The 23,549-nt window shown below is 42.0% G+C and overlaps 2 protein-coding genes across 9 annotated transcripts in view; one reads left to right on the top strand and one right to left on the bottom strand.

The window, feature by feature from the left end:
- The window catches only part of LOC141992394 (mucolipin-3-like), a 75,776-nt gene extending 66,344 nt beyond the window's left edge, over nucleotides 1-9,432 (bottom strand). Inside the window, exons 1-3 of the mRNA XM_074961411.1 lie at nucleotides 9,201-9,432; nucleotides 7,104-7,333; nucleotides 4,159-4,326 (exon numbers count right to left, since the gene is read on the bottom strand). Of these exons, the coding sequence (XP_074817512.1) occupies nucleotides 4,159-4,326; nucleotides 7,104-7,331 (396 nt within the window). The 5' untranslated portion in view covers nucleotides 7,332-7,333; nucleotides 9,201-9,432. The remainder of the gene's footprint in view (nucleotides 1-4,158; nucleotides 4,327-7,103; nucleotides 7,334-9,200) is intronic.
- A 3,042-nt stretch (nucleotides 9,433-12,474) lies between these two features.
- Nucleotides 12,475-23,549, top strand: part of DNAI3 (dynein axonemal intermediate chain 3) — a 56,741-nt gene continuing 45,666 nt past the window's right edge. For all 8 annotated transcript variants that reach the window (XR_012640585.1, XR_012640584.1, XR_012640586.1 and 5 more), the window contains exon 1: nucleotides 12,475-12,580. The gene's annotated coding sequence lies outside the window, so the exon portion shown is untranslated. The remainder of the gene's footprint in view (nucleotides 12,581-23,549) is intronic.

The raw sequence follows: 23,549 nt of genomic DNA, 5'->3' as shown, positions 1-23,549 counted from the left end.
CACTGGGCTACAGCCTATAGGATATTCTGATGTAGGGCTCCCTCAGTCTCTCCTGTTGAAGCTGTATTAGTTTGGATCAGTGGTCACCAACCAGTTGGTCGCAATCGACTGGTTGATCGTGGAGCCTCTGGCAGTCAATCTCAGTCAGTCACTGAGACGGAGACCATCAGAGACTCCACAATTGACCAGTCAATTGTGATAGGGTTGCAAACCCTCCTGCAGCCAAACGGAGTTTGGCCACTAACAGTTCGGTGGCACAGTGGGGCTAAGGCACATAGCCGGGTGCCCACTCTGTGGGTGCTGCGGGGCTGGAGCACCCACGGGGAAAAATTAGTGGGTGCTCGGCACCTATCAGCAGCCAAGCTCCCCCTGCCCCCACCTCCTTCCCCCACCCCCAAGCATGCTGTGTTCCCGCTACTCCCCCTCCCTCCCAGTGCTTCCCACCCGCCACCGAACAGCTGTTTGGCAGCGCTTAGGACTTTCCGGGAGGGAAGGGGAGGAGCGGGGATGCTGTGCACTTGCGGGAGAAGGTGGAGAAAAATGGGGGCAGGGAGGGAGCGGGGCTGGGAAAAGGCAGGACTGGGACTTTGGGGAAGGGGGTGGAATTGGGCCAGGGGAGGGCACTGCAGGGGGGCAGGGTCGAGCACCCACAGGGCAGAGGGGAAGACAGCGCTTATGCTAAGGCAAGCTCCCTACCTGCCCTATCCCCGCGCCGCTCCTAGAAGCGACTGCCATGTCTGGCAGCGGCTCCTGGGGGGAGGGAGGGGGAAGAAGAGGGGCAGGTGACTCCATGCAGTGCCCCCATATGCAGGCACCACCCCTGCAGCTCCTGTTCCTGGCCAATGGGAGCTGCGGGGGTAGTGCCTGCAGACAGGGGCAGAGTGCAAAGCCACCTGCCCCACCCTCCCCCCAGGAGCCACTGCCGGACATGGCGACCACTTCCAGGAATGGTGCAGGGCCAGGGCAGTCAGGGAGCCTGTTGGAGCCGCACTGCACCGCCACCCAAGATAAGCAGTGCCCAGTGGGAGCCCATACACCAAAACCCTTCTGCACCTCAACCACCAGCCACAGCCCTGAGCTCCCCCTGCACCCAAACTCCCTCCAAGAGCCTGCACCCCCTCCTACACCCCAGACCCCCCTGCACCCTAACCCCCTGCCCCAGGCTCAGCCCAGAGCTCCTCCCACACTCTGAACCCCTTGGCCCCAGCTCAGAGCCTGCACCTCCTCCTTCAACCCAACCCCCTGTCCCAGCCTGGTGAAAATGAGAGGGTGGGGGAAAGCAAGCAGCATGGGCGGGGGCGGTGTTTGGGTTTGTGTGTTTACAGTTATTTCTGCCTTTTCTTTGGAGGTAGATCCTGGGTTGCACTTAAATTTAAAAAAAAAAAAATCTTTTGCTTAAAAAAAGGTTGGAGACCACTGGTTTGGATACATAATGACAGAATCATTGGTGGGAGAAGGAGAAGGAAGGAAAGGTGAGAGAGAGAATAATGATTGTGCAGCCTTGTGGTCAGTGCATTCACCTAAGGAGTGGGAGACCTGGAGTTAATTCCCCTGCTCCAGTGACTTTTTAAAAATTAGTTTACCCAGCATGGAAAAGCCCCACATCAGAATATGCATAGCTCAGTAGTTAGAGCAGTCACCTGAGGTGACATCCCTGCTCAAATCCTCTCCCCGCCCCTTCAGGTGGAGTGGGGGCTTGAACTAAGTGTCTCCCACATCTCAGGTGAGTACCCTAATCACTGGACTAAAAGTTGAGGCAGCTGGTCCTGTTCCTTGTCCTCTACCAGCCCCCATCCCCTTGCCAAAACGGTATAGGCACTTAACATCAAGAGATGGTTTGCAGCTGCAAACCCCAAGCAAATGGAGGTATCTCCCTGCAGCCCAGATTTTGGCACCTATTGCCAAGAGAGGGGCAGGGCTCAGCACATGCCTAGCAGCTTGGCACCTCCCATTGGCTACTTTAGGCCAGGAGCCTCCTGGCACACTGGCTTTTTGCGACTCCCATTCTGAGACACCTATCACCCTCCATTCATGGTATAGGGATCCTAGGTGCCTAACCCATGCTTTATGAATTGGAGTGATTTTCTAAGAATAAGAGATAGGTGTGGTGGTGCTCTGCATGACTATGCTTAAAATTTCTTTGTGACTCTAACCCCAAGTGTGTACACAGAAAAACCTTGCACTAGGTAATCCTGATCCACCTCCTGTCACTACCATGTACTCTATACTTTTAACCATAAGTCTCTAAAACATCAAGCTAACGATCAGAAAGCTTTAATATTTGTTTAAACTGAAAAGCCTGATCATGTTTGTTCATCCAGCATAGGAACTGGATTAGGTCTTGTTCTTTAGACCTACAGAAATGGTTGGCCCCAGGTTAGTTACAGATACTATATCACAGAGTGAAATAGAATTGGAGTGAAATATTTATGTAGTAATAAGTAAGAACTGGAAGACCAGGGCAAAAAAAAAAAAAGTGTTACTGTAATATTTGCTCTTGCACAGCATGGTCAAATATAAATTAAATCCATAATACTGAAACTTCAGAGTAGACAGACACTGGGACCAATACCCTGTTTTCTCTTCTCTCCCTCCCCTCCCCCCCCACACTTGTGGTAGTTCCCTCTTGAGATGGCGAGGAACCCAGCCTGAGAGTGTTTTACAGGTGTGATTTTTCACCTTTAAAATGAATTGCAGGTGCAATTCAGAGTATTTGTGTTGTTATATCCCCATTTAGCACCACCAGAGTGAGGTATTTAGAGAGACAACTACACACGTCTGGGCCCATAATTCACTTCTTGGTGCCAAAATGCAAGCACATTGAATGTGATAAAGGGGAACCTCCCCTTTGAAAGGTGGACCATTCTGTCTAGTTATCCCAAAGGGCAACTGTGCCAGAAATGGTTTAGTGATAAGCATTCCTTGTAGCATTTAAATGTGATAAAAAAGCACTATAGTCAAACGTAAATTGTTGACTCTGTTAGGGAAGCAATAGGTCTATTTGCTTAGTATTTGGAAAACAAGTGGAGGCTCTCAGCCAGTGAGAAATAGAGCCAGAGAGTTACCTCCAGTGATCAGAGAACATAGCCACTCTCTTCCCCAGCCCACTGCTCCATTTATTTTAAAGATTGCTTTTCCTCTAGTCTCCACAGGGCAATAGTTATTTGAATCCCCATCATCCTTTGTTCATCCCAGAAAAATCTTAAGAGACCTGCTACCAAAACTCAGATTCTCTCCTACATATATCCCCATATTGTTTGCTTTGTAGATGGCTGGATAAGACTCCCCAAAGAATGAGCCAAAATTCATTCAGATGGGGTGCAGTTGAGTGACAAACTCCCTTCCCCCAGATTGAGTTTATCACTTCTCCCAGTAGTCGTACTCCGCTCAGCAAGCCAGAGACTAGTCATGAAATTCAACTCTGGTTTCCTCTGCGATACTGAGGAGAGACTAATTTTTAAAATTGAGAATGTCTCCTTCATACCCATTTTAATTCAACTTCAGCATGAAATCATTCCCTAACCTGAAGAAAGTCAGCTGTGAGAGAGATCAGGTCATCTTAACACTGCCTATAGACTAATGGATTTAGTTGAATTTACAACTAAGGACAGTAGTATCACTATATGGTACATAATCTACCATACAATTCTAAAGTGGCACACTCCAGTTATGACTCTACATTTGTAGAATATCAGTACTAGCTGCACTAGGTAACTGACCAATCCTATATCATTGTTCATAAAGAGTGCAAGATTTGGCAATAATGCAGAGTCATGACAGACTATTTAAAAAAATCTACTACTGTTTGACTTTGTAAAATTACTAGAAACTGTTAACTGTGGAGTCATTAACATAACTTAAGGGTACAAGTCTCTGTTCACTGATACTCTGCCCTCTTAATTTAGAAAAGATCAACATTCTCTTCTCTGGGAGTGTGGGAAAGGGAGAATTGAGAGAAGTTTGGAAATGGGAAATTCTTCCAGCTTTTAGCTCAATTTCTTTCCAAAGAGACCAGTTTTATTTCAGTCTCAACTCTTTTTCTGGGACACCAGCTTTAGATATTTTGCAGTTTTGTGAGATTACTTGATGTAAGTTACATTTTACAGGTTGTTTCCTATGCCTTTTATGTACTAGGCATATTGCAATGGAAACTTTTACCTGGTTTATTGCAAAGAAGATCTGGTCATAGACATCTGTTTGTGTGTATACAGCATAGGTATCATCCATTCTCTCTGTATATCCTTTCAAGAAGAGGTGCTTGAATGCCACAGTGTTCTCCTCCTTGAAGGTAACGACCATTTGATTGCTTAACCCAAAAACTACTAACTGGGAAAGAAAGAAAAAGAAAAAAATGTTTGCAGTTCCAAAGGAAAATTGGCTTTTAAAGGCTTACAGTACAGCTACCCTCCCTCTTCTGCACAGAAACCTCCTCTGGACAGCCATGGCTGGATTAGACTATTACTAGAAATGGAGCTCACACGGCCAGCTGGTTTTTTTTGTTTTTTTTGGGGGGGGGGGGCAAGGGGGGAGAAAGGAGGGGGACATGTTGGAAATTCAAACTGCTCTCTAAGGAATACATAGCCTAGAAGATCATTCCTTCAGCATAGGTACAATCGCCTCCTCTGTTTGGAAAAAGTCATTTCCCAGCCAGAGAGAGGCAGGTCTAACAGCTTTTTTTTTTTTTTTTTTAAAAAGGAAAAATATAAAAAAATAAAAATAAAGTGCCATCCCATCTCCTATCCAAGCTACAAATGACTCACTACACATGTTTTGATAGTCATAGTCTGAGGTTATTTTGAAAAGCAAGAAATACCAGAGTGACAGCTCAGAAACAGCTACAAGGTATAACCAGATCGAGCTTTCAAGCGAGGGAAAGAAAAAAAAATTACCCTGGGATGACACAGAAAAGGAAATGTAGTTGTCTAACCTCTTGCACTCATGTAAAAGCTGCATTAGCACTGCATTCTGTAATTACACAAGCAGCTTCTAAAGAGACATTAGAAGTGAATTAACTGTTCATTAAAAGGTTTTGATTGGATAGCACAAGATCCTGTTGACAAGTATTAGAAATTAGACAAAGGTTTCTAACCATCAGAGGAGTGAAGTTCTGGAACAGCCTTCCAAGGGAAGCAGTGGGGGCAAAAGACATATCTGGCTTCCAGACTAAACTTGATAAGTTTATGGAAGGGATGATATGATGGGATAGCCTAATTTTGGCAATTAATTGATCTTCAACTATTAGCGGTACATATGCCCAATGGCCTGTAATGGGATGTTAGATGGGGGCGGGGGGAGGAGAGAGAATCTGAGTTACTACAGATAATTCTTTCCTGGATGGCTAGCTGGCGAATCTTGCCCACATGCTCAGGGTTTACCTAATCACCATATTTGGGGTCGGGAAGGAATTTTCCTCCACGGCAGATTGGCAGAGATCCTGGGGGTTTTTCACCTTCCTCTGCAGCACGGGGCACGGGTCACTTGCTGGGGGATTCTCTGCACCTCAAAGTCTTTAAACCACTATTTGAGGACTTCAGTAGCTCAGACATAGGTTAGGTTTCAGAGTAACAGCCGTGTTAGTCTGTATTCGCAAAAAGAAAAGGAGTACTTGTGGCACCTTAGAGACTAACCAATTTATTTGAGCATAAGCTTTCGTGAGCTACAGCTCACTTCATCGGATGCATACTGTGGAAAGTACACAAGATCTTTTTATACACACAAAGCATGAAAAAATGGGTGTTTCCTGCTGGTAATAGCTTATCTAAAGTGATTACCAGCAGGAGAGTGGGGTGGGGGGGAGAAAACCTTTTGTAGTGGTAAACACCCATTTTTTCATGCTTTGTGTGTATAAAAAGATCTTGTGTACTTTCCACAGTATGCATCCGATGAAGTGAGCTGTAGCTCACAAAAGCTTATGCTCAAATAAATTGGTTAGTCTCTAAGGTGCCACAAGTACTCCTTTTCTTTTTGAGACATAGGTTAGAGGTTTGTTACAGGAGTCGGTGGGTGTGATTCTGTGACCTGCGTTGTGCAGGAGATCAGACTAGACAATCATAATGGTCCCTTCTGACCTTAAAGTCTATGAGTCTATGATTATCCTGGGGAGGAAGAGACACTTGTAGAAGAGTTTTATATAGGCTTAACAGGAGCCCAGAATTCCCTTTAGTGGTTTTACTGCCAATTAATAAAGAGACAAGACACTTCCAGGAAATAAAACAGACAGTCACTGGGCTAAAGGAGGGTTTTGCAGCCCTGCTGTTCCCTGGAAGTGAAATTTCTACATAAGGAGAACTAGATTACCAGTAATTCTGGCATTTAAGAGTCCATCTTCTCAATACACAGTATCGCCCTAGGACTACACATGTTAAAAAAAAACAAAAAAAAACAACACACTAGTGAGAAGACTATAAAATTTCAAGTTATTCATGGACGGCATGTTTCCCCTGGAAACAGTGGCTCAACAGTTTATTTCCAGTTTAGGTCCTCCCATTCCCAATTTCTAGCTACTACAAGAGGAAGACAATCCATGTAACACATACAAATATATAAAGTAGACCATATATGCACATAGAGCCCACCAGGTTTTCAATCAAAGAAACTATGATTCCTGGAATTCACTCTTGCAGCCTGTGGGACCATTGTCCTCCACACTCATGCTTTCACAGCAGAAAGTCACTAGATTCTGCACTCCATAAGCAGAAATTATGGAAAAATCTTTGAAGATGGAGAAAAATTAGCGCATAAGCTTTCTCCCCAACAAGAGGAGAGAGAGGCAGATAATGACATTTTAGTCAACATAGGTTTGGTCTAGCAAACTAAACTTTAAAGTTGGAAAAGATTGAGAGAGTACTTAAAATTCTACTCTGACATACCTAAATGTGTTTAAAAACAAAAAACCCCAGATTTGCATACCTCATTCAAAACTCACAGTGAACATACCATGCAACATCTACCGTATTTCCAAGGCTTCCAAAGTTGCTTATTAAGAGAAGCCTGAGTTGGTACTGTTAGGTTGTGCCACAGCAAGTAGAACATTGATCAGTTGCTTTCCTCCTACCTTGTATCCCTGGAGTGAAAAGAAAGCCCCAGCTCCCAAAGTAACTCACCTGGATGGTAACCATCACTATTTTTAAAAGCTGAATCCCAAGTTTCCAAGGTTTTCTGCCCCGGGCCCAAAATTTCTCGCATGGGTTCATGAAAAAAAATTTAAGTTTCCTTCTAAGCTGGTCTTCCAAAAGCAGCTCTTGTGAAACAGATGGGTGTCCTTTGTAGCCGTAAAGATTATCATCATCATGGGAGCTGCAGCTGCTGACAACCACATCAGCATTTTCCATTTCTGGAATGGAAAGTCAATTGGAAAAACATGCAGGCATAAGTACAGTAAACAGCAGATCACTTCTGTTACACACAATGAACACTCAAGATTTTAGTCTACCAATTACAAGTAGGTTCAAGATAATTGCAAGCGACATTGCGCAAATAGCAAGACATATATTGCATGTATTATTTAGAACTACAGCAATATCTAGGCTCAATTAACAAAGTTTTGAGAAGCCATTGAATTTGGAGATTAAAATATCAGGACCATGATTTACAAGTGATATTTTTGTCCCTTTGGATTACTGAACCGGTTGCCAAAAAGCTCTATTCTTCGCCCACCAAAACCACAAATATGAGATAAGTTTTAGACACAGAGGGAAATAAATCAGAAGGACATTTAGTATGTCAACATCAGCTTTCAAGGTTACTTGTTATCTACCCCTACATCCCCAAGCCTGCTGTCTAAAAAGAAGAACCAGGCCAAAGGCAAGGACTAATTCTTTCACGTTTAAATGACCTATAGCATTTTCAAGTGTCAATTCTCCTTTTCACAATACAGATAACTTAGAGGCAACAACTGCCATTGACTTAAATGGGAATGATGCATAGGTACAGGGAGCAGGACTAGCTAGTCAGTACTACAATGCCCAGAGACACAAGAAGCAATTAGAGTTAAAACTCTGACGTAGCTTTGGATCGCTTTGTATAGGGTTAACTCAACTTCCGTTTCTTTTTAATGAAGTATTAGGAAAAGAAAAAACAGTCAGACACAGTATTTAAATAGTACCAACTTTTTCATTCTTTGTACTTGAAAACTTTTAAGAGCAAAGTCCATAGTCCGATCTTCTGCAATGATCTATGCCAAGTATTTTTATCCCAAGTGACCAACAAGGTAGTCTTACAATAGATGACTGAAAGTGCCAACACACTGAAAAGCACTTACAGGCTAAAAAAAAGTTATAGCCATGAAAAGTTGTAAGGAAAGTAACAATTAGGAAATATTGTAGGGTTTTAGGCACAGTTGCAACAGCACCAACACTATTACCACAGAAACAGCTTTACATACTTAGCGAGAACCTTTCTTTAAAGCAAAAACAAAACAAAACACAAAACAAAACAAAAACAAAACTCCACCATGTTAAATCCTATCTATTTGCAGATAATTTTAAGGAATCACTCACTTATAAGGAAAAAGAAAAGGAGTACTTATGGCACCTTAGAGACTAACCAATTTATGTGAGCATAAGCTTTCGATACATCGGATGAAGTGAGCTGTAGCTCACGAAAACTTATGCTCAAATAAATTGGTTAGTCTCTAAGGTGCCACAAATACTCCTTTTCTTTTTGCGAATACAGACTAACACAGCCTCTACTCTAAAACCTGTCACTTATAAGGATGGTCTTTGGTATCCATGTTTAAAATAGTTAAACTTTTAAAGTTAACAACTCATGTTTTCCAAAGCTTCAAAGCGTTGCAGCCTGGCACTCTAAAGAGGCTATAAAATGTCATGGATACATGAAGGGAGGAAATTGTTCCCCAATCTCCGCATCCTAAAGGTAGCTTCACAGAGCCTTTCCCTGCAGAGTTTTCCCCAACCTTCTGGGATGAGAGACGCCAAAGGGGGTCTGCGCACAAACTGACCTTTTGGAGGATAACAATAGAAAAACTGCATTTCGCAGTCTGCTCCTGTGCCTGTCTCCTCCATGACCGCTTAGCTATTTCCCCAGGGCAGAGACTGATATATTTACTTATTTAACAGTAGCCCTGACACATTACTTATATAACCTGCCCCTCGGCAAACTACTCAGGGCGATCTTGTTAGCATCGCTGCAAAGTGCAAGGACACCTGATGCCAATAGCCCGTGCGCGCCAGCCCACGTACCTACAGCAGCCAGCCGGGAAGGTGCAAATTGCTCTGATGAGAAGGCGTCAGGTGGGAGCTGGTTTCACAGCCGCATAGGCACCTCTCCTGGCCCGTGGCCGACGGGGACAAGCGAAGCGAGGGAGCGCTGGTGTCTGACGGCAGCGGGGCCCGGGACCTCATCTCAGGGACGAGCTGATACGGCAGCAGCACGTGACTGCCCCTCGGCTCCTCCGGCAGCCTCCTCCCACGGGCAGGCTGGCCCGAGTCCTCCCCGCTTCGGCATTTTCCCTCTCGTCCTCTGCATCAGACCACATCCCCCAGCCACCAGACAGCCGTCCTAAAAACGGCGGTGTGACGAGCCGAGCCACAGGTCAAGTTGCCGCAGCACTTACACTCATCTTCCTTACCTGTCACTTTAGAAGAGGAGGAGCCTGTTTTAATCCTTCTTTCTCTTCTCGCTCTGGCCCAAAACCGCTATGCAGCCATCTCTTGGTTAGTGCACCAGGACACTGGGTTGACATACAAATCATACATTGAAAGGGTACATGTGGAAAAATTGGAAAGAGTCCAGGGGAGGGCAACAAAAATGATTGGGGGACTGGAACACATGAGTGATGAGGAGAGGCTGCGGGAACTGGGATTGTTTAGTCCGGGGAAGAGAAGAATGAGGGGGGATTTGATAGCTGCTTTCAACTACCTGAAAGGGGGTTCCAAAGAGGATGGCTCTAGACTGTTTTCAGAGGTAGCAGATGACAGAACGAGGAGTAATGGTCTCAAGTTGCAGTGGGGGAGATTTAGGTTGGATATTAGGAAAAACTTTTTCACTAGGAGGGTGGTGAAACACTGGAATGTGTTACCTAGGAAGGTGGTGGAATCTCCTTCCCTAGAAGTTTTTAAGGTCAGGCTTGACAAAGCCCTGGCTGGGATGATTTAGTTGGGGATCGGTCCTGCTTTGAGCAGGGGGTTGGACTAGATGACCTCCTGAGGTCCCTTCCAATCCTGATATTCTATGATTCTAAAACAAATCTGTTTCCGTGCTTGCGTTACCAATAGCATCCAGGAAGTCAACACGGAAAAATCTAAATAAACACCTGTTTTACTTGTCATTATTATGCTGTTTACTTTTTGCATGTCGTTCAGCTTGGACTCTCAGAATCAGTGAAGTCCTTGTCATTTTTATCATTCGTTTCCCTTTCAGAGTCTCAGTAGGGTAATGTTTGGGTTGCAAACAATGCAGGGGGATGTTTATTTTTATAAAATTTGCATCGGAATTGGATATTATTCACCCACTACAATTTTAATAAAATTGAATGTTTCTATTGATGTAGCTTGTTTTTATACAACTTAAATTTGGGGCCAAATTTGAATTGAAGCGTTATTTTAAATATGCTTTGCACAAAAAATAATGTTTAGTATAGTAATTATTTTATTGTTCATGCTGTAGTAGAAGGGGTTAAAACACAGTCGATGTGGGTTGTTTTCTTGATATTGCCACTAAATTCCTGTTTGACTTTGGATAAGTCACTTGCCCTCTTTGTGTTCTAGTTTCCTCAGCTGAAAACGGGACTTATAATCCTGGTTTATCTCACATAGGTATTGTGAGGATTAATTTTCTACTGGTTGTAAAGTGCTTTGAAATTGTTGGAAGAAAGGCATTATACCAAGTGATGAACTTTTGATATATATACTATTTATATACTGTTTCTTGAAATGTAATGTCACAGCCAGACTGTTATAGAAGATGTTTTGGAATATTATGTATGTACTGTAATACTAGTTCTGTGTCTGGATTTTTTTTTTCAGTATTCCTGATTTGGAAGAAAGAATACACTGTGCTGTAATTAGTTGCATCTGGATCTTTAATAAAATCTTCATCTTCCAGTAACAAAATCATAATTACGAAGAGCAGTCTGCGGGGGGGGGGGGGGGGGAGGGTTGAGCTATGCTGAATGACTTCCATTGACTATAGTTCTACACAGGCAGTCATAATAAACATCAAATATAATTAACCTATTAAAGTTATTAGCTGGACTTCAAAGAGACAATAAGACTCTTTCCTGAGGATCAGTCACTCCCAAACTAGGATACAAAAGATCACTTTGGTACAGCTGCCTAAGGTGAGGGTAGTTTCATGAAAGATAGAAACTGCCCTAGGAATGTGTGATTAGTACTGATCTTATACCTGCTGACCCCTTGCCCAGTCTGTGGCAGACTCAGCAGTGGCAAAAAAAAATCTTTTCCTTTATAATTTTGGGGGGGGGGAGAGAGACGACGACTGGGAGAGTCAGAGACAGTATCAGCAGATTTAAAAGAGATTAGGACCCTCCTGATTGTGTGGAAAGGAACAGAAGAAAGTGGCACTCATGTCCCCTAGGTTGTCATTATTATTGCACAGCAGTAGCATTTAAAAGGCTCAATCAAGGGCTCCATTGAGCTAGATGCTGTACACAGAACAAAAAGATGAACCTTTAGCCCCAAAGAGCTTACAATCAAGTAAGGCAATCTAAATGATTCTCATGCTTCGCCTAAAATCTGTAAGACCAGCACTGAAGGAGGGAGATTTACAAACAAAACCAAAACAAACTATCTCACCAAAACACCTAAATTCCCACCCCTATCTGAAGAGACTCACAACAGCCTTAGAATGACCCCAAATCAAGGAGAACCCCGAAACAAGGGGGACTTTCAATTTCAGGGCCTGGAAGGGGTGGATGGAACTGGGACATGAGCCGCCTGTGTGTGGGGGCAGGGTGGCAGCTTTAGCAACTGAGGGGGAATCTTGACACAGGTGCAGAGGCTATGTCGGAAGAGCTAGCACAAAAGCAAAGGTCTTCCAGCAGCAGCTTGTGGTTAAGGTTTGTGGAGGGGAGAGGTGTGTGTGAAGTGTCTCCATCTCTATGGATAAGCCTTGGGGCAGCAGGTCTGTTCCCCCTGCCTTCACCTTAAAAACAGATTGCAGGGATCTGATAGCCATCCTCCTGCTCGCAGCCAGGTGTCTATACCCCACGCAGGCCGCTCCTTTGCTGCACTGAACAGCCAGAGGAGCCCACAATGCGCCCAGAACAGACTCTTTCTTCATCCTCCCCAGTGAGGAGACCGCAATCCCCAGCATGCATTGCTTACCGTCTCACACCAGTGGCTACGAGAATGGCAGCGTATAGCATGCTGGGAATTGTAGTCTTCTCGGTGTCGCCTTTAGAACAGAATTCGTCTGTCTCAGCCAATCGCGGCTCCTCTTGCAGGGGGCGGGTTGAATTCGAAGGCGCGTATTGCCTGATAGCATTGTCAGTCCTGCTTGTCATTCGGCCCTAGCAACCGAAGCATCCTAACGACGCCTGCAGCGTGGGCTGAGGCCCTCTTCGCCCAGACCCCAGAGTGGACCCCGAGCCTGCAGGCAGGTAAGCGGGGCCGGGAGCAGAGAGGGGTTCTGGGCGTGGAGGTCTCAGCCGAGTGCAGGGTGAGCATCTGGCAGCCCGGGGGCATAAACCCCCACAGAGGGGTAATCACAGGGGCAGGGTGACCCCCCCATCCCGATTCAATGAGAGCCACCCGGCCTCCCACCCTCAGCCGCTCGCCCTCCAAAATACTCACCCCTTGGGTATGCAGCCCCAGGAGGGTGCAGGAGAAAGGGGAGGGGAAGGGGAGCAAGGGACTTAGAAATGGTGCGGAGTGATTGGGATGGCAAGAGAAAGCAGGTTTCAGAGTAACAGCCGTGTTAGTCTGTATTCGCAAAAAGAATGCATCCGATGCAGTGAGCTGTAGCTCACGAAAGCTTATGCTCAAATAAATTGGTTAGTCTCTAAGAGAAAGCAGTGAAGTCAAAAAGGAAGCAGAAGAAGAAAGGCCAAATCAGCAAAGAAAACCTCTTTGAGAGAGATGGGGGCGGGGAGAGAAGATTTTAATTGTCATCTAAAATGAGTGACAAAATATGGCCTAAGGAAAAACATAAACACTGTACAAGAGGGCAGAAAAGAAGCATCAGGATAAAGAGGAGAAAGGAAAAGGTGGTACTAGGAAGCTTGCTTTGGGCAATATTTTGAACCTGTGATTTAATCTAATTTTGGTGGTTTCTAGCAACAAACACCACAATGTGAAAATGGTCCTGACCCTGGGGCCAGACCTCTGTTTGGACGCTATAAAATTTATAACATGGGTCTGTTATACAGATCACCCTCATTTTCTTTTTGAAAAATTGCAGGGAGATTCCCAGTGTTCAGGGCAGACTCCACTTAGGGCAAAAATGCACAGTCCACACTTACCAAGATGAACATGCTGGTACCTGTAGATTTCCATGAGCACCTCTGTTCAGAATAAAATGGAGTATTGCATGCCACGGTCTGTAGTCTTAGCAAAGACAGCACCTACAAGGTGGCTGAAAATTTGATCAAAATGGAGCGTAGCATGCTGAAACCTGTAGTCGGGATTCTTTGTATTGTCTGGAATTTATCTTGGAATCCACACTGTGCTGCAGGATTGTGCTCTAGAATCTAAGATTTTATTTTTAAAATATTATGTTTCTAGTCCCGGTGGTTGCAAAAAAAACCTTGAAAATGTTAATCTGATGTAAGATGATGCATTGCAGTCTTCCTGAGTCTACAGTCACCCAGAAACTATAACTCAGAGATGTGTACACTGCTCCCTGCTTCCAGTGAGATGATTGAGACCTAAATATGGCATTTTAAATGTCAACATTTTTACATTGCTGATAATTTTAGCAGAAACATCTAACTGATGTTCCACAGTCTCTAACTGCCTCCCTATGTCCCCTCAGGTGGCAAAACCCATCGATCCCCTAACGAGGCCCTGATTCAGGAAAGCATTTAAGCATATGTTTGACTGGTGTGGAACGACTCACATGCTCAGATGCTTGCTTGGATCAGGGCCTCAATTGCCAAAAATTCTAGCTTAATTCCAAACAACTTCTGTAATGCACTTATACATTGTCATATCATATATTTGGGGGCATATCGAAAACTGTGTACGGCAGATTACATAAAGTTAATCAAAATAAACAACACAAGGTCTTCTGAACAGATTTGATCATTCTTAGCTGTTACTGTTAACAATTGTAGCTTCTTTTTTTTCTTTTTTCTTTTTTCCAAACAGGAATGTGCTTTTTAAGTTGCCAGTGTCCCTTTAATTTAGATCTGGTGACACAGACAACAAAATAATAAAGTATGTTTTTGATACTTTGCTGGTACTGTTTTGTTCTGTAGACGTACATTTGATGATTCAGTATTTTTAAATTGTAATAAATCAGTTTCAAATTAGTAATACACACAAACATGACCTTAAATGGTTCAATTAGGCCACTAATTAATCTTTCTTCCTTCTCAGTTTAGACAGCATCCCTTTCATTGATCATAACTAATCACCTTTCTCTTTCTGTGGCACCCGGCAACTTTGTGGATTTGTTTCATAATTCTACTTTTTTCGGTCCATTAAACAATTAGGAGAACATTCTGATCTTCATTTTTCTTCTGAGAGTCTAAGGACTGCACATCGGTTCCATGATGACAATTAATCTGTAAAATATCTAACACAAAGTTGTCAAACGATGTCTGCTTGGACATTACCAGTTAATATATGATCTTGTTCTGACAATTTGTGCTGAAAATTGACTCCTCATAGTTTATGAAAGACTGTGGTCATAAACAGCCCACAGATAAAATATCTGGTTTATTTAATACCGGGGTTTGTACATTATATTATGTTTTCAATAATTATTCTTTGTATACATGTTTTGTACACTCTGCTGTTATTTTTCAAGTTTAGTGTTCAGGTATTTAGTTAATGAACATCACTATGAAAATATTGCATTTGGGTATTTATATGTATATGTAATGGAGTCCTACTCTTATGCAGTATAAGAACTTAGAGAGAGCTCTCTGTGAGGATAGGAACTGAACATGGACAAAACATTTCTGCTTGACATTAAAAATTAAACTCTTGGCCTCTTCTGAAAAATTCACAGAGCAAGATTCTTATTTGGATTGTAAGCTCCCCTGGGCAGGAGACATTTCTTTTTCTGTTTTTTGTACATTGTTGACCATACTGTCAGTGTTTAACAAAAAGTGACTAACAAAATGTTATTCAAGTAATAGTGGAAGTTGTACTTAACTTGGCAGAATAGCTATTTGGCAAGGCTGATAGTACCTACTATGGTTTGTGCTACATTTTTCTAAGAGAAGGTGAGACAGCATAGTCTAGTACAGGGGTGGCCAACCTATGGCTTAGGAGCCACATGTGGCTCTTCAGAAGTTAATATGTGGTTCCTTGTATAGGCACCAACTCCAGGGCTGGAGCAACAGGTGCCAACTTTCCAATGTGCCGGAGGGTGTTCACTGCTCAACCCCTGGCTCTGCCACAGGCCCTGCCCCCACTCCATCCTTCTCACCCACTCCCCTGAGCCTGCCGTGCCCTCGCTGCTCCCCCCAGAGCCTCCTGCATGCCACGAAACAGCTGATCGGGAGGTGCGGGGAGGGAGAGAGAGGCGCTGATCAGCGGGGCTGCCGGTGGATGGAAGGCGCTGGGAGCAGGGGGAGAGGAACCGATGGGGGGCTGCTGATGTATTACTGTGGCTCTTTGGCAATGTGCCTTGGTAAATTCTGGCTTCTTCTCAGGCTCAGGTTGGCCACCCCGGTCTAGTGGCTACTGTTCAGGAATGAGAATCAGGAGACCTCATTTTTAGTTCTTACTCTGTCACTGGCTCAACTTTGTGAGCTGAGGAAAGTCACTGAGGGCCAGATTTTCAAAAGTGTCCTTGAAGTTTGGGTGCCTTGCTGTTTTAGTTTTTTATCTAAGACACTACTGTATCTAAAGTTAGGAAACCAAATATGTAGGTGTCCAAAGCAGAGGCAAGTCCTGAAAATGTTAGCTTTAGCTTATACATTAAGGACCAATAGTTTACAGGAGATCCCAGCATAATACCAAAGTGAATGTTATAATATTTTAGAGACTTTGGTTCATGTCAGCTACCCACAGGGGCTCATAAAGGTTAAGGCCTTGATTCTCCACTGCGCTGCACTTTGTACAGTCACATACCTACGAGTAATATGTTGCTAAATCAAAATGGTAGCATTTTACATCCACTTTGCAGCAATGTAAATGGTAGGGGCCTGGTTCTGTTTCCAGTGAAATCTATAGACGTTTTGCTGTTGAATTCAGTAGGAATAAGATCAGGCCCTAATAGCGTCCTAACTACAGACAAATGCATGCCTAGAGAATGAAAAATTTTGAGTCAGAACTGATGTATTGTTTGTGAGATTATAAAAGAAGGCTAGTTAGATTTTTTTTTCTAACTATATTGTAATAAATGTATGTCCATCTGTCTCCCAGCTGGTACCTAAGCAGCCTCTGTGGGTTCCAGATTTGATCTCCATCACTCAACTCAGTTACATTTCACATTCCCACCCACTCCTGCAATCTTCCTGCCAACCCCTCACTTGTCTGTATGACCTCTCAGTTGTACAGAGGATAAAGGGGGGAAGAGTTAAGTAGACTGGAGAGATTTTTAAAATTTATTTTAAAGAGATTTGTTTGTAAACTCTTTTTCTCAGCACAGTAGCTTTAAAGTCAAACAAAAGAATGGAACACATGGATGTCTTATACACTAATATGCTTTGTAAATTACTTTCCTAAAAAGAGTCATGTGATTAATCTCAGATATTTCAGTGTTTCCTCTATTCATATGACTTATGGTTTTGATTACTCACTAGAAACAAATCAAAATTTCCAATCCGGATTCATTTCAATATTGAATAAGGAAGTGGTGAAGTAATGTGACTGTACTAAATATTCAATGGTTCATTTTGTCCTCCAATTAATTTTCAGAATTACTGTCTGCTTTGTGTTGCAAAACATTCTCTCTTTCATCCAGAGGCTTCAAGCTTCTGGCTCAAGTTAGAGCAGTGACAGGATCCCTTTGTAGGAACAGGACCACAGACGGTGCCAGTGGGCAACAGTTGTTTTAAATGTACAATGATATGGATCAGTAGTGACTTTCTGTGTACTTGCATTTGTCAATCTTGCACCTTCCTTTTTTTGTGCCATGTAGGATTTTTTTGTAGGGCTGTGCTTGGAGGTTTTGACAACATTTTCTCTATCTTTTCAGCCAAATCTTTAGCATAATATGCCCATAAAGATAGATTGCCTTTCTTCTCGTCTTTTGGAGCAGCATACAATCATTCTAATTAGACAGTCCCAACACATTTTTAAAAACACAGAAGTTAATATGTGTCTCAGAACTGTAAGATAAGCACGTTACTCCCTGCAAAGCCTGGGTGCAAGAATATAGGCAGGCAAGAATCAATGAGTACATTATATGCACAACATAAATATATTTATAGAAAAGCAGTTGGAAAGTGAGTTTAGTTGTACATTAGCAATCTTCAGTAGAAATGGTTATGAACAAGTTTCATGATATCAAATTAAGATTGAGTAAACATATGGTAAAACCTTGAATCCTTCACTTTAGAGTCATTCCATGTAAAATTAGTAAATATGTTTCTTCTCAGATTGTGATTCAATTGCAAGTCCTTGTTAATTCTCATAAAATGGCAGCTCTAGAACTGCAGTGGTTTCAGAGTTCTGGAATGTTAACTGATCTTGTGCGAGTGCGGTTATGACTTATGGTAAAAGAAGGTGGTTTATATTTATACAACTCATGAATGGATTTAAGCCAGGGGACCATATTTGCACTAATCAGTAATGATTAACAAATTCTTAGATGCAGGTGTTGCCCATCACCTGTCATTCCCATGCTCTGGTAAAAGAGGAAAAATAGATTATTTCTAGATTATAGTTTTCTATCTTGTTCATGGTGAAACAGAAAATGGGTGGGGTGGAATCCCAAATACTGTTAAAAAAAAAAAAAAAAAAAAGAATTACAGTTAACCCTGACCTGACTCCCATTGAAGTCAATGACAAAATATATATTAATTTCAGTAGCCGCTAGATTAGGTCCCAAATCTAGAATAATAGATGACCACTTCTACCTCTCTTCTCTAGTGGCTGCCTCCAAATTAAAATTTTACAGGTTCTGACTGTGTAGAGCTGAATATGATATTTGATTTCTTATTCCTTCTAGAATGATTTGAGAGTAGTGGCATAAAAAAGAGAAGCACCAAGTTTCTCAATGTGGGGAGGAAAGATATTAAACTAAAAGTTAGGATGATCCTTTAAGTTGCAACACACACATCTAGACTTATTTCTTTTCACATTCAAACTAGGGCTGTTGATTAATCATAGTTAACTTATGCGATTAAAAATATTAACCTTGATTTTAAAAATTAATCATGATTAATCGCAGTTTTAATTGGACTGTTAAACGATAGAATACCAATTGAAATTTATTAAATATTTTTGGATGTTTTTCTACATTATCAAATATATTGATTTCAATTACAACACAGAATACAAAATGTACACTGCTCACTTTATATTATTTTTATTATAAATATTTGCACTGTAAAAATGATAAAGTATTTTTCAATTCACCTCATACAAGTACTGTAGTGCAGTCTTTTTATTGTGAAAGTGCAATTTACAAATGTAGATTTTTTTTTGTTATCTAATTGCACTTAAAAACAAAACAATGTAAAACTTTAGAGCCTACAAGTCCACTCACTCCTACTTATCGTTCAGCCACTCGCTAACACAAACATGTTTGTTTACATTTACCAGAGATAATGCTCCCACTTCTTATTTACAATGTCACCAGAAAGTGAGAAGAGGCATTCGCATGGGACTTTTGTAGCCAGCACGACAAGGTATCTATGTGCCAGCTATGCTTAACGTTCATATGCCCCTTCATGATTCAACCACTATTCTAGAGGACATGCTTCCATGCTGATGACGCTCGTTAAAAATATAATGTGTTAATTAAATTTGAGACTGAACTCCTTGGGGGAGAATTGTATGTCTCTGGGTCTGTTTTACCCGCTTTCTGCCATATATTTCATGTTATAGACGTCTTGGATGATGACTCAGCACATGTTCATTTCAAGAACACTTTCGCTGCAGATTTGACAAACACAAAGAAGGTACCAATGTGAGATTTCTACAGCACTTGACCCAAGGTTTAAGAATCTGAAGTGCCTTCCAAAATCTGAGAGGGATTAGGTGTGGAGCATGTTTTCAGAAGTCTTAAAAAAGCAACACTCCAATGTGGAAACTACAGAACCTGAACCACCAAAAAAGAAAATCGACCTTCTGCTGGTGACATTTGACTCAGTCGATCTGCACTGCTTTGGATTGTTATCAAGCAGAACCTGTCTGCAGCATGGACCCATGTCCTCTGGAATGTTGGTTGAAGCGCAAAGGGACATATGAATCTTTAGCGCATCTGGCACGTAAATATCTTACGATGCTGGCTACAACAGTGCCATGAGAACACCCGTTCTCACTTTCAGGTGACATTGTGATCAAGAAGCGGGAAGCATTATCTCCTGCAAATGTAAACAAACTTGTTTGTCTGAGTGATTGGCTGAACACAAAATAGGACAGAGTTGACTTGTAGGCTGTAAAGTTTTACATTTTTTTTTTGAATGCAGTTATTTTTTGTATATAATTCTACATTTGTAAGTTCAACTTTCATGATAAAGAGATTGCACTACAGTACTTGTATTAGGTGAATTGAAAAAAACTCTTGTTATTTACAGTACAAATATTTGTAATAAAAATAAATATAAAGTGAGCACTGTAGACTTTGTATTCTGTGTTATAATTGAAATCAATATATTTGAAAATGTGGAAAATATCCACAAATATTTAAATAAATGGTATTCTATTATTAACAGTGTGATTAATCACGATTAATTTTTTTAATTGCTTGACAGCCCTAGTACAAACCATTTTAGGCTTCTTAAAATACCTTCTTTAAGTTTTTCCCCTGGGGAGTCTCTGATTCTCTGGTATTGTTTTGTTTTTTTTAAATCTCACCTACCTTCAGTCTCAGGTCCTTTGTGGTGAATATGGTATCTGTCCAAAGGACGCTGGAGGGACCTCCCTTTAGGGCTCATCAGTGATTCTCTGGTAATAAGTGTTGTATCATGGCCTGCCCCATGATATGAGTGCATGGCCTTTCTTTTATTACTATTACTATTGTGGTAATGCCCAAAATATACTAGGTGCTGTGCAACCACTTATGACAATATGGTCCTTGCCCCAATTAGTTTACATTCCTAAAAACTAGTTTCAAATTTGTATGCCCACATTATAGAGACTTGTGGCACAATGCAACTGCCACTCCAGCCTTCATTACTTATGCTTAAATCTTCTGGTTGTTCACTAATAATATCTGACCTAAGAAAGCCTGGACCAATCTGGTTGTAAAAATTGCTAGTTAATTGGATGCTAGGTGTATATTTTCCACATGATGGTGCTGCAACTGTGTTTCACGTTTTTGTTTTGTTTTGTTTGGTCTTGTCTGGCCCATACTGCTGGCAGGATTTTACGTTTATATCAAGCAGAATAGACCCTTCTTACAACCTGTGATCTCTGCTATTCTAATTGGTTTTTAATATTATAATAATTTTCATTATACATATGAAAAGCTCTGTTGGACTATTTCAGTGGAAAAGAAGGCAGAAGCAGAAAGCTGTTTTCTTGAGATTCTTTTATGTATTATGACTATGGTGACCACTCTGAAGCAGAAAAAAAGAGCCTGTATACTTCTTTCCTAAACCCTCTCTCCTATCCTTTGAGAGGGAGAAGTGGGAGGGAAGAAGGAGAATGAAATAAGCCAGACAGCCACTGGTTGAGCCTCCAGATATGTGTAGAGAATAATGAAGTCAAAGAAGAAATGTGTGTGACTGTATGTTGTAACTAATTTTACAGTTGTTCAAGTTTTCCCTTAATGGTGTCAAACTAAAAAGTCAGTTGAGGCAAGTGGCCAATTACTCTGGATTTGCAGTGGTGGGAATGAGAACAGAATCTGGGCCTACAGCTTTTTCCCACATTCAGCCTCATGTGGGATTTGTGAATATTTTAAGGTTGAGGTCCCAGGCTAGACTGAAGGAAAACAGCGCTGGCACTGTCCAGCAATTGAAATGCCATGGACTGTTAATTGACAAAGAAGAAAAAAATGATGAATATTTACAAATCCCTACTTTTCCTCTGTGATAAAGAAAACTGTGGTCAGGGAATGGCATATCATTTAACTGGTCATTGTATCTTCTCTGATATTATTTTCACTGTACTGGAATTTGCTCCCGTGGAACTGGAATCCTTCAAAGATGGTTGTTACCTGTCTTCAAGAAGTTTAGGTGAGAGGAAGGAGTGAGACACTGAAAACTGTAGGTAGCACAGTTTTATTCATTTTGAGCTGTGTTGAGATAGTAGCACCAACAGATTCTAGTTAGAGTAAAAATACAGATAAATCTCTCTTTGGTAATACTCTGTACATTACTTCTGACAAAAATGCTGTGTGCAGCTATGCTCCTGCCTATGTTTAAAAACACCGGGACAAATAATGGTACTCCACATGTTCCATGAAGACTGTAGCAAAAGTACACAGCTTTGTTTGTGTGTGAAACCTACCCTCACCATAACAAGGAGTCTGGTGGCATCTTAAAGACTAACAGATTTATTTGGGCACAAGCTTTCGTGGGTGAAAAACCACTTCTTCAGATGCATGGCGTGAAAATTACAGATGCAGGCATTATATACGGACATATGAAGAGAGGGGAGTTACCTCACAAGTGGAGAACCAGCGTTGACAGGGCCAATTCAATCAAGATGGATGTAGTCCCTGTAGCAAACCTCGTTGCCTGCTCTGTCCCCATATCTACTCTAGCGACACCGTCAGAGGACCCAACCACATCAGCCACACCATCAGAGGCTCATTCACCTGCACGTCTACTAATGTGATATATGCCATCATGTGCCAGCAATGCTCCTCTGCCATGTACATTGGCCAAACCGAACAGTCCCTACGTAAAAGAATAAATGGACACAAATCGGACATCAGAAACGGTAACATACAAAAGCCAGAAGGAGAACACTTCAATCTTCCTGGACGTTCTGTAACAGACTTAAAAGTAGCTATACTTGAACAAAAAAATGTCAGAAACAGACTTCAAAGAGAAACTGCAGAACTAAAATTCATTTGCAAATTTAATACCATTAATTTGGGCTTGAATAGGAACTGGGAGTGGCTAGCTCATTACAAAAGCAGCTTTGCCTCTCCTGGAATTGACACCTCCTCATCAGTTATTGGGAGTGGACTACATCCACCCTGATCAAACTGGCCCTGTCAACACTGGTTCTCCACTTGTGAGTTAACTCCCTTCTCTTCATATGTCAGTATTTAACACCTGCATCTGTAATTTTCACTCCATGCATCTGAAGAAGTGTTTTTTTACCCACGAAAGCTTATGCAAATAAATCTGTTAGTCTTTAAGGTGCCATCGGACTCCTTGTTGTTTTTGTGGATACAGACTAACACAGCTACCCCCGGAACTTCACTACTCTCACCTTGTTATTTACCTTTTTAATTATTCAGCCCTGGAACAATCAATATTATAACTAGTCTACGAAGGGCTTGTCTACACAGCATAGCAGTGTGCACGAGAGGATATAATTTCTAAACTGTACTGCGTTGCATGCTAACTGTGTTGGATCATATTAAAGAAGTTCTGTATTAAAATCACAAATGAGTTTGATTCCCCATAGTTTAAATTCTAGGGTATTACTAATTAAGAGGTCTCTTGGTTTTTGGTACTGTTTCTCTCCCTCTATGTGTGAAACTTGCAAGCTGCTAATTGCATTAGTACATTCTAAGACAGAGTCTGTTCTCAAAGCAATTCACAGAGAGAGAGACTCAAAGCAATACTCTAACAACAGAAACAGCACCCAGAGACTCCCTGCCCTTTTGTTGTATTAACAATTGTGATTAAAATAGAGATAGAGGATGTATGTGGATGGATGCTTGGTGTGGATAATAACTGAATGATCAGGGAGGTGCCAGCCTAAGAATCCAGTGTCCATCGGCTGAAGAAGGCGTCAAGTGGAAATAACCAGAGGATCCCCAGAGGGCAGACTGGAATCCACCCAACAGCCTCAAGAATGGGAGAACCAAAGAACAAGATAACATCTAGCAGCACGGAGCCGTCAGGAATGTGCTATCTGCTGATTGATTCAGCAACAGCATGATGAAGCAATTCCCATAGACTGGCATAGGAAGAAATTCCTATAAAAATAGACTCTAAAAAGTGAGAACTTTGGGGTCTGATTCTGCAAACCAACTTCCAGGAGCATCAGATGAGCATCTGACAAGGCCCTGCTCCCTCCTCATGTCCAGGCCACCTGGCCAGTGGCTTGGCATGAGCAACTCTAAGGCTGGTAACTATGATAACACCCTTGCAG

This window comes from Natator depressus, chromosome 8 (genome assembly GCF_965152275.1).
Source record: "Natator depressus isolate rNatDep1 chromosome 8, rNatDep2.hap1, whole genome shotgun sequence".
Lineage (NCBI taxonomy): Eukaryota > Metazoa > Chordata > Testudines > Cheloniidae > Natator > Natator depressus.
Note: the sequence above shows the minus strand (reverse complement) of the source record. Positions and strands in the feature narration are given on the sequence as shown.